We start from the raw sequence: 12,877 nt of genomic DNA, 5'->3' as shown, positions 1-12,877 counted from the left end.
TTAAAATAATAATGAGTATAAAATTATGAAAATTAGAAGGTAGAGAAAGTTTTCTATTTGCTTTCCACTAATTCTAATATCCATTAAAATTTTCTACGTGAAAACTCATGTATAGAGTTCATCAATTAATCCAGTCGTAAGTTTCTTAGGTGCCATTATTCTCTTGCAATTAGTTGATCATATCAACAATTGGTATGAAAACACCATTATTGTCACATATAGAAATTGATCAAAAAGGGAAATATAAGGACAGAAGCTACAACAAAAAGACTAACTTTGAGAAGTAGCTAGTAGTATTTGCTTAGAGCAATGATTTGTTTGCCTACTAACAATTAACAAATGATACCAAAAAAGTTATAATTATCAAAATACTTCTAGAAAAATCAAACTTTATAAGGAAAGAATACTTCTTCAAAATGCTTGCTCCAGAACATTTGTATCATACCTGCAAAACAAAAAAATAAAAAATAATAGGCAATCCAATTCAAGGAAGTAGATGAAACACAATACTCATAACTGATGTGTTTCTATTTCTTCTTTTAATTCAAAATAGGTAATAGCATTATCACAATATATTTTTCTAGAAGAATAAAAAGTTATAAGGAAAACGTGTTTGAGAATAATTTATTCTATCGTCAAAAGAGGAAAGAATACCGTTCTATCCTACAAATAATGAATCAATTATAAGAAGAAAATAAAACACAAATTCAGTACTTACATAAGAAGAATTACAGAAAATAATAATGCAGAATTTCTCATGTAGATTGCTCAAATAAATTTTATTTGTCGAATATCATATATTCTTTACAGTAAGCTTTATGAAGAGGAAATGGGTGAAAGATCAGTTATGAAGAGGAAGAGTGGTATGTTGATTTACTACTTTAATTACCACAATTATATATATAGATTGTTATGACCTTTTATTAACTGGCGTCTGTTGAAATTGCATTAGTTATGAGCATTGATTGTTGCAACCGTTGCACAATTTTTTGAAGAACTTGACTTCAGAAAACAAATAACATGATATTTCGTTAATTTAGTAATGATAGAGTAATGTAATAAAATGAGAGAGAAACCCAATAAACTATGCTGTTAATTTTTTCTTTTGTAACTGAAATAAATATAATGAGATGTAATAAATAGGATAGAGAATGGTCAATTTCCATTTACTAAACAATTTAAATTTAAATGAAAAGAATGAAAGGGAAAAGGCAAAAAAAAAAAAAAAAAAGGAGAAAAAGGATAAATAGGATCATTGGCAAAGAGAGGTGCCAAGTCACTTTTTTTTATAAGTATCGCCGTGTGTTACAAATATAATGGATACCTAAAGTGCTCAATTTTAATAAACATAAGTATTAAAACTGCTCAAATATATATTTTAAAGAATTATTTTAGATCAAAATAAGGAACTCATTTTCTTAAAAAGGAAAAAAAAAATACAGAGGGAGTGCTAACATGGAGTATGTTTATTAGGCATGAACAAATGGCCAAAGAGTGAAAAGAAACAAAAGCAAAGAAAAGGAAAGAATCGGTGTCAGAAAAAAATTGACGACCGGGCAAAGAGGAGTGGCCCATATTAGCATCCGTCTCCTTGTTTATCTTATTCATTCATCTGAATCTCTGCGCTCTTCTCTCTTAAGGTAAATCTTTTTTCTCCTTCTCGTTCTGCAATTCGTGATTTTTATTAATTCGAATCCTCATGCCCTGACTTCTCTTCCTTTGTTAGATCTGTTCCCTATTATCATCCTATCGATTCATGCTCCGATTATTTCTTAATTTCTGTCTTTTGTGATTTGATTAATTTCTTGTCGTCGAAGAGGTTTCCACTTTCCAGTATAAATATGTTGTTGAACGGTTATTTTAGGAAAATGCCGTTGCAACGTGAATTTTTAGTAACTGTAATTCCGAAAATGCTAGAAATGTGATGTCCTTCACTTGAGCTCCCATCCTTTCTAATTTATACAAATTTAACAATTGCAAGCTGTAACTGTACTAATTTAACCCCAAAAGTTATAAATTCCCCCCTTTTAATCCTAAGAGAGAATTGGTTGACAAATTGGTATGAGATTTGTCCTAGTCAAATTTCTTATTATCCCTGTCTTTTCTTTAGGGCTGGGTATCGTTAATTCTCTCATTACACCATTAGTACTTAGTAAAGTGCCAGCATGCTGTAATCTAAAATTTATTGATCATGTATGGTTCTGAAATCTATATTGGAACTAAAGCATATGCTTACATAAGCGGACATATTGGGATGTAAGGAAATTGAATTGTCATTTCTGTCGCATCTAGAGATATCAATTTTACAGAATGGCTAAAAGAGTGAAGAGTCTAAGCCAAATTTAACTTAGGCTCAAACCCTTATTTGGTGATGATATTAATAGAAATTTAAATTAGATGTTGAGGGGATTTAGAGGGCTCAAAGCTCTTGGTCTGTATTCTTTTTTTTCTTCTTTTTTATTTGTGTGTTTGAGGGGTTATTGATAGAATTAAGTTTATATTGACATGTATTTTTTTGTCAGATATATAGCTCCAAATTGATCATTTTCAGAAACTCGCAACATTTTACATTCAGATTGGACGATAACAGAGAATGGTCAAAGGGTTAGTTCAATTTGTTTGTTTGTACATATTCTATAATTTCCTCCTGGCACAAATGGCCAGTCAAGATGGTCTCCCACCCTTCCCAGCTTTGATTTTTTTGGGTTGACCAGATATGGAGCATTTTGAAGTAGGGATCATACCATGTTGCAGTGCCTAGACGGTATCAAGCATTTAGGTGCTTCTCTGTCGAAATGTTGTGATCTGGGTAGGCAATCAACGGGCTTTGAAGATCCGGAGATCCTAGCACGAGAAACAGTTTGTATGCTATATGAAAGCTTTGTTAACATCTTAGTTTTGCAATTAGAACGTAAAAAGAAAGATGAACCAAAAACAATTTTTGTCTGGTTACAAGTGTGTCTTTCTGATTGCGTCATATGTAGTCTGTATTTGCATCTTGAAAATTGTATACTAAAAAAAGGTACAAACTTTCTTTATTTCAAAATTTGTTTTGTAGTTTTCTATGTCATATCTGTCAATTTTTTTAAAGTGTTGGCACAAGGATTTGGAATATACAGAGTTGAGATATGCGCATCCTAATCTACTGGTTGTTTATCATATTGACTTTTCTACTAGAATAAATATGGTTTCAACCTGTACAGTCTTATTCTTGCTGCAGTTAGCGTCAGTGAGATCGAAGCTCTTTATGAGCTATTTAAGAAGATCAGCAGCGCAGTGGTTGATGATGGGCTGATCAACAAGGTTTGTGTTTCATCCTTTGTTAAGATTATAACATTGGATATTCTCACTGGTGTGTTTGAGATATAGGTGTTCTAGCAGCATAAGTCTTTTTGGGGTATTATGCATGAATAATCAGTCTTGATTCCAGCAAGGGTCTTTGGATTTTCAAGTTATTACTAAATTGCAGGAAGAATTTCAATTGGCACTATTCAAGACGATAAAAAAGGAAAGCTTGTTTGCCGACAGGGTGCGTTCTTATTGCAAGCTACATTAATGTTTTCATTTTGACTTACCAGAAAAAGTCTTTTCATTTTGAATTGGGGATTACAAATTTTGATAGAGCAAACATTTTTTTCCGTCACTAACCTACACATTTGAAGCTGCAGTTATTTGTTTTTGACAGGTTGACTTTTTACAAGGATGTTTTTCAAATATATCAAATATCATTTTACTTGTTGAAAAATTATTAGCTTGTTAGTTTCGGAGGTTGAATGATAATTACAACCTATCATTTTATTTCTTCCTACTTCGACTCGTCTGATTGCAGGTCTTTGACTTATTTGACACAAAGCACAATGGAATCTTGGGTTTTGAGGAATTTGCTCGTGCCCTCTCTGTTTTTCATCCAAATGCTCCTATTGATGATAAGATTGAGTGTATGTGATATGCTTACATAATAAAAATAGTTTCAATTCGTAATAATGCTGCTTCTAATGGTATTGCTACTGTAGTTTCTTTTCAGCTATACGATCTCAAGCAACAAGGCTTCATTGAGAGGCAAGAGGTAAGTCTATCTTTCATAAGGTGAAGTAATGAAGTACTGAACGTTCCTATATTGTTCTACTTTCTAAATGTCCAGTTTTTAGTTCAGTTGCTCTAGTTAGTGGCAACAAAGCATTCTTGGAAAATAATTTTCTACTTTTTATTGCATTCCTCTAAAGTGCCTGACATAAGTAAAGTATGGTTCCTGTGCAGGTGAAGCAAATGGTGGTTGCTACCCTTGCTGAGTCTGGTATGAACCTATCAGATGATGTCATTGAGAGCATAATTGATAAGGTGCTTCTTCAACCTAAATTTATATACCTTTAATGGTCTATCTTTCATTTGAAGGAGGAGAGCTTCTCATGTTATCATGTACATGAATTCAATAGTGCTTTTGCTTTTTTGTTGTCTCCTTTGCTATCAATTTGTTATAGGTTAGTCCATTTGAATTTTGTCATTTTCTAGGATGATTCTTGGTTACTTAGACCTACAGGGAAAAGAAGCACCCACCAATCCCCTGATGTTTCTTTAAGGATGATGTTTCGATCATAGGCCTACAGGGAAGAGAAGCACCCGAATTCCTAGTTAGAGCCGACTGAAGGCTGAAGCCAACGAAACATGTGTGTTAGCCCCCAAAATTTTGGGTCCCCAATAGACTTATAAGTCATAGGTTGGATTTTCTTTTATAAGATATTGAGTATTTCAAATTAGAAAAGTATTATTTCTTTATTAAAAAAAGGAAAGGTAGCTTCTGGCTTTGTGATTGATGCGACTGTTTGAGCAAAAATTGGAAAGTGAGAACCACTCCCCTAAATTCTTACGCGTGATTTAAACAACTTTTTGGGTTATTTACATTTTGACAAGTGACGACAACATTAGTAGGTTACATACATTATTCTTCTCTTTTTACATTTATCGTAAGAAAATGTGTAATACACTTTTAAATCCCTTTCTTGGTTTCGCCAAGAGACCAGTACTCCATTTTTCTTAATCTTTCTCATAAAAAAACGTGTAGTACACTTTTATACTATCTTCTTGGTTTCTTCGAGATTCCAAGTCTTCAATAAGCTATATTATGCTGTCAAAACTATAGTACTATTGTTTTGTCAAAAACAGGAACGAAAGAGTTTATAGCGCTGCGGTAGCGGAAGCAAAACAAATATGCAGAAGAACATTAACAAAGAATAAAGGATGTAGTGAATTTGAATTACACGGGTTAGAATAATACTAACTCAAATATTTAACCTAACTTGAATGCTTGTTATCACTAGCGATCATTCAAACCCAAAAAAGTCATGGTAGAATCAAAGACAATGTATTAAAGAATATAAACAATCCCAACAAATATAAAAGAACCTATTAATTAATATTCCAAACAAATTCAATCCAGAGAAAGAAATGAAAAAGGAAGGAGAAGAGATGAACTCATATAAAAGATCCTTACCCTAAAGATTCAAGTTGACGTTCAAAAGAATCATGGTATCAATCCTTACACTTATATTCATCAGTATATATTGCCTTTTTAAGTATTTATTATAATTTGAATATGTCAACTAGAATATATGAATATGGTTATACAAAACTCAAAAAAGAAGAAAAGAAGAATTGAAACTTTAACACAGTCCAAGGAACTCCTGATAAATTATTAAATCAGAAAATATGGAAAAATATTATTTGGATGAACAAGTCATTAATTTAGTCGAGTGAGATAATAATAAACTCTAAGTAGAAGAAAAAGTTAGTGAGAAATCTGATTAGGTACTCGAGAAAACCAAGAACTTCTACTAGAATTAAATAATTGCATTCCTAGAACCATAGATTTTCCAACTTTCTCAACAACAAAAAAGATAATCTTAGATTTTCCAATGAGTAATAATTCTAGGATTATGTAATTCCTAGAAATTGAGATTTGCCAAAGAATTTCTTAATTCTAGGAAATGCAATTATATTAATTCATCTCTAAGTTCTTGTTTTTCTTTGAGGATCGATATCAGAATTCTCAGTAACTTCTTCTTAGATTTTATCATGATCTAATTCAAATAGATTAGTAACTTGCTCATCTAAAGAACGTTCTCCCATATTTTTTTTATTTGGTTGTTTATTGTTTGCTAAAAAATTATCAAGTCCCCCTTTTTGGGATTGTATTAAAGTTTCACTTATTCTTTTTTTTTTGTTGGGTTTTTGAATAACCAGATTCAATTTTTCTAGTTGACATATTTAAATTCTAATAAATAATCAAAAAGGCAATATATACTTATGAAATAGAAATAGCAAATTTTAGATTAATAGAATCTGACTTAATATTAAAATAACATTTTGATGCATCAATATACTTGCTGTAATGTTGGAAACTTGAGAAAAAACAAAAAAGGATATGCAATATACTTTATTCAATAGTACTCTTCAACTCTTGTTTTTTATAAAACAATAGTATTCTTTTTTGACAATATAGCTGATGGAAGACTTGGATTCTCGGAGAAACCAAGAAAGAGAGTATAAAAGTGTAGTATACATTTTCTAATGAGAAAGATTAAAAAAGAAGAGTTGGACTCTAGGAGAAACCAAGAAAATGAGTTTAAAAGTGTATTGCATGTTTCTTTTACTAATGAGGAAGGTAAAATAGAGAAGAATAATGTAGATACACCAGCGATGATGTCACATGTCAGAATTTAAATAATCCAAAAAGTTGCTTACATTCACATGTAAAGGGTTTAGAGAAGTGATTCTTATTCCCCAATATTTACTCAAACGGTCACATCCATCAGGATACCAAAGCTTATCTTTCCTTTATAATAAATTGATCTGTTTTGAAATACTCAATATGTTACTAAAAGCCAAATTAATATAAGTCTATTATTGGTAAAAATTGGGGCCCCCAAAATTTTGGGGCCTAAAGCACATGCTTTATTAGCTCCAGCTAACCCTGAGTAACAGTAAACAAGCTAGTGAAGATAGTAAAGATTGGAGAAATCTTAAGCTAAGCTCAAAGTTCATGAAACAATAAATGAGCATATTACTAATATGATTGAATGAATTGAGTTAGAAATAGATTGCACAAAAATAAAACAATTAGACTTCAAATAAAATATCTGATGTTTTTTATAATTTAAAGTTTAAGATCTCTCATTAAAATTTGGTTTTAGGCCACCAATTTTATTGAGGTGCCCCTATTCCTAGTGCCTGACATAATATGGCAAGGTATTTCTTAAGAGCTGATTATTTTTTATTGTTTGGATAATTAGTTGATGGATAACTGATATAAGAGTTCTGGTGTAGTTGCTTGAAGCTTTTATGATAATTATTATTATACATTATTAGGGGCAATTTAGTAACTTCTTTGGATTTATACAACAATTACACTACTTCTATGCCTCAGTAAATGATGGAACATCTGTGTAATACGATGCGTGATACTAGAGAGAGGTCTTCCTTGTCTTTAAAAATCTTTAAGTGGCAAAATTTTTCAATACATCTCCTCCACTCTCTTCCAACAGCCTTACACGATAACTCAAATGCAAATAATAGATTAGATTACATGGTAATGTAAGTCAAACTCTATCATTTGCTGTTGCAACATGGAGAGGAAAGCTTTATTACAAGCCAGAGGAGAAGGCATTTGATGTTATCTGTATTTATGGACCAGAAAAAGGAAGTCAAAGACAGGGGCAGTAGTTACAGTTCTTGGGGAAGGTGTCCCAATTTCACCAGGTTTACCCTAGAAAAACCAAAACAGTTAAGCCTAATGCTATCAATGAGGGATACTCTATTTTTATAATTGTGCTGGTAGACCTACTTTTATGGGAGGTAATTAGACATGGTTTAAAGGAACAAACGGTGGTAGAACATCGATAGTTTATAGATCCTTGTTCTCAAATATATCGGATGAACCTACAAAAACATCAAGCAAAGTGTGCTAAGAGGGTGCTATCTGACCAGTGCTCCATCTCATTGGAGTGTAGAGACTGGATTAAGTGCAAGTCATATTTCAAATTTGAGAACATGTGGATATGTGCAGAGGCTTGTAGAGGAATGGTAGGATTTTTACTGTTCTAATTGTAATGCAACAACAACCCAGTAGAATCTCACTAGTGGGGTTTGGAGAGGGTAGGGTGTACGCAGACCTTACCCCTACCCCGGAGGGATAGAGAGGCTGTTTCCGGGAGACCCTCGGCTCAGAGACAATAGATCAGTAACAACAGCAGAAACCAGAAAAATAGTATCAGCATCGTAAAAGACAACAAATAAATGTAAAGGCCAAAAAAAAAACAGTGTGAAACACAACAAAAACCGCTTGCAGTCCTAGACAAAACACTATCAGACTAGCCGGCACAACGAGGAGAAACGCTCGACTACCCCCTAACCTACAACTCTAATGCTCGACCTCCATACCTTCCTATCAAGGGCCATATCCTCGGAAATCTGAAGCCGCGCCATGTTCTGCCTGTTCACCTCGCCCAAATACTTCTTAGGCCGCCCTCTACCTCTTCTCGTACCTGCCAGAGCCAACCGCTCACACCTCCTAACCGGGGCATCTAAGCAGGGGCGGCCCAACCCTAAAGCAAGTTAGGCCCCAAATATTTAAGGGCCCCAAAATTACTAGTATTTCTCTATATATATAGTAGTATATTATTTATATAATTATCTTTTATTATTGATAAATTTATTTCTTTATTGTCATATTAATTTTTAATAACTCGATTTCTTCCTCTAATTAATATAACTAAAATAGTTTTCTTTCAATCTTATTTTACTTTTTTACTTAATTATATTTCTCTATTCATTAGTTGGTCACGTAACTATATCTAATAATCTAACTTATTATTTATTTTCCTTACATAAATTATTCTCTCTCCGTCCCAATTTATATGAAAGTGTTTGCATGGACATGGATTTTATGAAATAAAGGAAGGCTTTTGAAACTTGTAATCTTAAATAAATCATAGAAGTTTTTGGGCTAGAAATCATCTCATTAATGGTAAAAAGAAAAATCTAAAGTTGAATTGTTACCAAATATAGAAAGGGACTTACTAAAAAAAGGAGTCACTTATGTTTTCTGGGTTCTCCCATTTCAGTTGTGATGCAATCAACGTTAAATTCATTTAATTTTCTATATTTTATAAAACTAAGTTCTCATTTTTTTAATTCCACATCCTCACTTGTCTAATTTTTTTAAAAACGATGTTCATTATATATATTAAGGCCTCTTATTAAGATTTTGCTTTAGGCCTCCGATGAGCTTGGGCCGCCCCTGCATTTAGGCTCCTCCTCCGCACGTGCCCGAACCATCTAAGCCTCGCTTCCCTCATCTTGTCGTCCAAGGGAGCCACGCCACCCTCTCCCAAATATCCTCATTCCTAATCTTATCCATCCTAGTGTGCCCGCACATCCATCTCAACATCCTCATTTCTGCTACTTTCATCTTCTGGATATGTGAAATCTTGACTGGCCAACACTCAGCTCCATATAACATGACCGGTCTAACCACCGCTCTATAGAACTTACCTTTAAGTTTCAGTGGCACACTCTTGTCACACAGGACTGCAGACGCTAACCTCCATTTCATCTAATCGTAATGCGACATTCATAATCATAACTTTGATCTCTAAGAAGAACTTAGCTATACGACTAAGAAACTTCAGACCCTTAAGTCTCTTAGGAATTGTATATAAGATCATTACAGATGTGTTCAATGCGAGATTAGAAGCAGTAATTGATAATGAAAATGCTTTTGTACAATGAAGAAAGATCATGGATGCTTTTTTGGTTGCAAATGAAAGCTCGAACACTAGATAAAGACAAGGTGGCAAGAACCCTTTGTAAACCAGATTTGAATATTTAAATCTGTGATTTTTGCTTACTGTTTGAAACTATGAGATTTGTGAGAAAATGAATAAAGTGGATGGAAAGTAGTATCTCATCTCTCCGATTCTCTAGCTTAAAAACCCTCTTTCTTTTGTTATTGGAAGTGGAAGATTAAACAGAGCTGTCTCAGCTGATATACATAAAGACTTCATAGATTTGTACTACAAACCCTTTGAGGCAATATCCACTGCATGTTAATCTAGTAAAAAATTGTCTTTTTCCAGTTAATGAAATGAATATGGAGTAACATACACTCCTTGGCAGAAAATTTTAAGGTCCCAAGTGGAAGAGTTTTCTATTGCATATCTGGGAGCACCCTGAGGGCAAAACACAGAAAATCAGTACTCTGGCAGAATATGGTGGAGAAATGGGAAAAGAGGCTGGTCGCTATAAAAAGCGATACTTATCATTAGGCAGTAGACTAGCTCTTATTGATAGTGTGCTTGATGCGATCCTCGCATGTCTTTACACCCAATCTCTGCAAATATGGTAAAGCAACTAGACAAATTAAGAAAAGACCGAGGGCAACTCAGAAAGGCACGGATTATACCTAGCAAATTGTCCCATAGTAATGTTGCATTAAAGATGGGGTTGTACGGGGGATAAAAATTTGAAGCTGCATAGCATTAGGCTTCTCGTAAAATGGCTATGTTGATTTAACACTGAAAAAGAAGTAATATGGAGGAGTAATTATACCAAGTACAGAATGGAAAACACAATCGAGCTAATAGCAAGGTCCCATGGAATGTCATTCCTGAGGTACATAAGTAGTTACCGAGAGGAAGTCTTTAAAAATGTATAAATGATTGTTAGGAATTAGGATGGAGGCAAAACGGTGAATAGACCCATAGGGAAATAGACCCATAGGGAAAACGGTGAATAGACCCATCGATAGATCAGATTCATCTGAATCAAACTTTTCCTGATTTGCACAGCACAGTACTGAATCAAGAGACAATTGCAGACAAATGAATGAGCGGACACTAAACTCTAGGAGAAATTTTTGAATGGGAGAGAAGAAGAGCACACTTGCTGGAAATGGAGGAGTCACGAACTTGACTGAAACATCATCTTCCTTAATTTGGAGTAGTGCTAAGGATGGTAATTTCTCAACTAAGTCCCAGTATACTTTATTAAGAAGATCATTGAATGTAAAACATAGTTTTCTATGGAAGGTGAATAAATATGCATGACACAAGTTAAAACTTGTCAAAACAAGTCCAGTCCACCAGTCACCTATTTGTACATTGCAATTATGCCTGGGAAATGTGGTTGTGTTCCTGAATGTACTTTGGGTGCAACTTGTGACAAGAGGATGCTGTGAATACTTGGCACGGATAGAGAGTAAAAAAGCAGCTTAGATACATTTGGAACACTTCCCTATGTCATTATAGAGAGACATAAACAGTAGGTGCCTTGAGAATATATAAACAGGCTTGTCTTGTGCTTGTGAAAGTGAGTTTTACAAATGGTGCAATTCAAATATAAAAATGATTTATATATTTTTGGTGCTCTTCTTGAGTTTTTAAGATCTAAGCGAATCAAGGTCCTTTCCTGTACATTTGTTTTTGATAACCGAGAAATCCCCGAGGGCTAGCAGCACACGATTTGAGACTTGGTGGATAACGTGTCTGTCCCTCTATCTTTCTCTACTTAAATACTAGGCTTTTGTTTGCGGCCGGGCCTAAAGCCGTGACATGCGCTTAACCCACACATCATGTGTGGCGTTCTTAGCACTAGACCAAAGCCTTGAGGCTCTACACATGGAGCAATTCAGATATGAACATGATGTAAATATTTTTTGTGCACTAAAAGGATGTAAATATTAGCACCTTCTTGGTCCAGATCTATTAATCACTTTCTTATAAGAAAAAAGAAGGGGTGGAAACCATCTAGATTTAGTTTTTCAAGTAGACCTGATACTAATAGTGAATTTGTAGAACTGGATCTGTACCAACAAATACCATGTGCAGTAAAAGTAGTTTAGGATCATCAAGGATATCTGTGTTTGGGAATTGCTCATTTATTTGACTGGTATTTCTGTCGATGTCTGAATTGGATATATGCAAATGGATCTGGACGTCGTCGTGTTTCTAGTTCATTCTTCTCCCCCCTGCCCCCTCTTTTATCCCGTGGTAGAGTTTCTCTTGAATTCTACTGTTTAGTTAATGCATATCTTCTTTGTCAGACTTTTGAAGAAGCCGATACTAAACATGACGGAAAGATTGATAAGGAGGAATGGAGCAGTTTGGTCGTGCAACATCCTTCACTTTTGAAGAATATGACTCTCCAATATCTCAAGTGAGTGGCACATTGGATCTTGACATTACTCCACTAATTATCACATTTTCAAATTGTGATATTGTCCATATTATGTTCATGGCATCGATTGGCTCAAAAATCTTCCTCGTTTAAACAGGGACATTACGACTACATTCCCGAGCTTTGTCTTTCATTCCAGAGTTGAGGATACCTGATTTGAGATGGACAGGCGGAAGTTGTTTAGGGAAGTGCTTTTGCTACATTTTTTTTTCTTCTGCCTTCTGGGGAATTGCAATTGCGATACTGTGTTTCGCTCTTCTTCTTTTCCCGTTTCATATTTCAAGATTTTCATGATTTGTTATTCTTTTTGAGTATAGTGGTTCTATACTACCATTCAGTTGTGTTGTGTATGCATCTACTTGGTGAATAGTGCACGTCAGTTTTGTTAAGATTATGTTTAGGGTCATGCAGCTATTTAATACGTGCAAAGCAATCAAGTACTTGCCCAATTAGTATTGTGAAATTACTCAATGGCATATAGCTTAAAATTAGGCTACGAGATCACTTAAACTAGTGTTAGGCAACTATGCGATTTATATATTGTAATTAGGCAAGCAACTTGACATTTATCTATTTATTTTTTGGTGCATCCATTGCTTGGACTATGAATTGTAGCGAGTAACATCTATAAACGCACAAATATACATTT

General features: G+C 34.0%; 1 protein-coding gene across 4 annotated transcripts; it reads left to right on the top strand.

Moving 5' to 3' along the window:
* The first annotated feature begins 1,385 nt into the window (after positions 1-1,385).
* On the top strand, positions 1,386-12,677 carry LOC104121357 (calcineurin B-like protein 3). 4 transcript variants are annotated; one of them, XM_009633332.4, is made up of 10 exons: positions 1,386-1,640; positions 2,523-2,604; positions 2,715-2,863; positions 3,221-3,303; positions 3,470-3,529; positions 3,830-3,938; positions 4,014-4,066; positions 4,258-4,338; positions 12,095-12,207; positions 12,326-12,677. In XM_009633332.4, the coding sequence occupies exons 3-10, from the start codon at positions 2,746-2,748 to the stop codon at positions 12,381-12,383; spliced, it is 675 nt and encodes a 224-aa protein (XP_009631627.1). In that variant the 5' UTR covers positions 1,386-1,640; positions 2,523-2,604; positions 2,715-2,745; the 3' UTR covers positions 12,384-12,677. The 4 variants fall into 4 exon arrangements, 2 of the variants coding, with proteins under 2 accessions (XP_009631627.1, XP_009631628.1); XR_011408484.1 differs by lacking the exon at positions 12,326-12,677 and adding an exon at positions 10,842-10,992 and having other exon boundaries at positions 1,448-1,640; positions 11,069-12,129; XR_001966902.3 differs by lacking the exon at positions 12,326-12,677 and adding an exon at positions 10,842-11,007 and having other exon boundaries at positions 1,448-1,640; positions 12,095-12,129.
* Positions 12,678-12,877: the final 200 nt, after the last annotated feature.

Source organism: Nicotiana tomentosiformis, chromosome 6 (genome assembly GCF_000390325.3).
Source record: "Nicotiana tomentosiformis chromosome 6, ASM39032v3, whole genome shotgun sequence".
In the NCBI taxonomy this organism is placed as follows: domain Eukaryota; kingdom Viridiplantae; phylum Streptophyta; class Magnoliopsida; order Solanales; family Solanaceae; genus Nicotiana; species Nicotiana tomentosiformis.
This window is presented reverse-complemented; position numbering and strand designations above follow the sequence as displayed.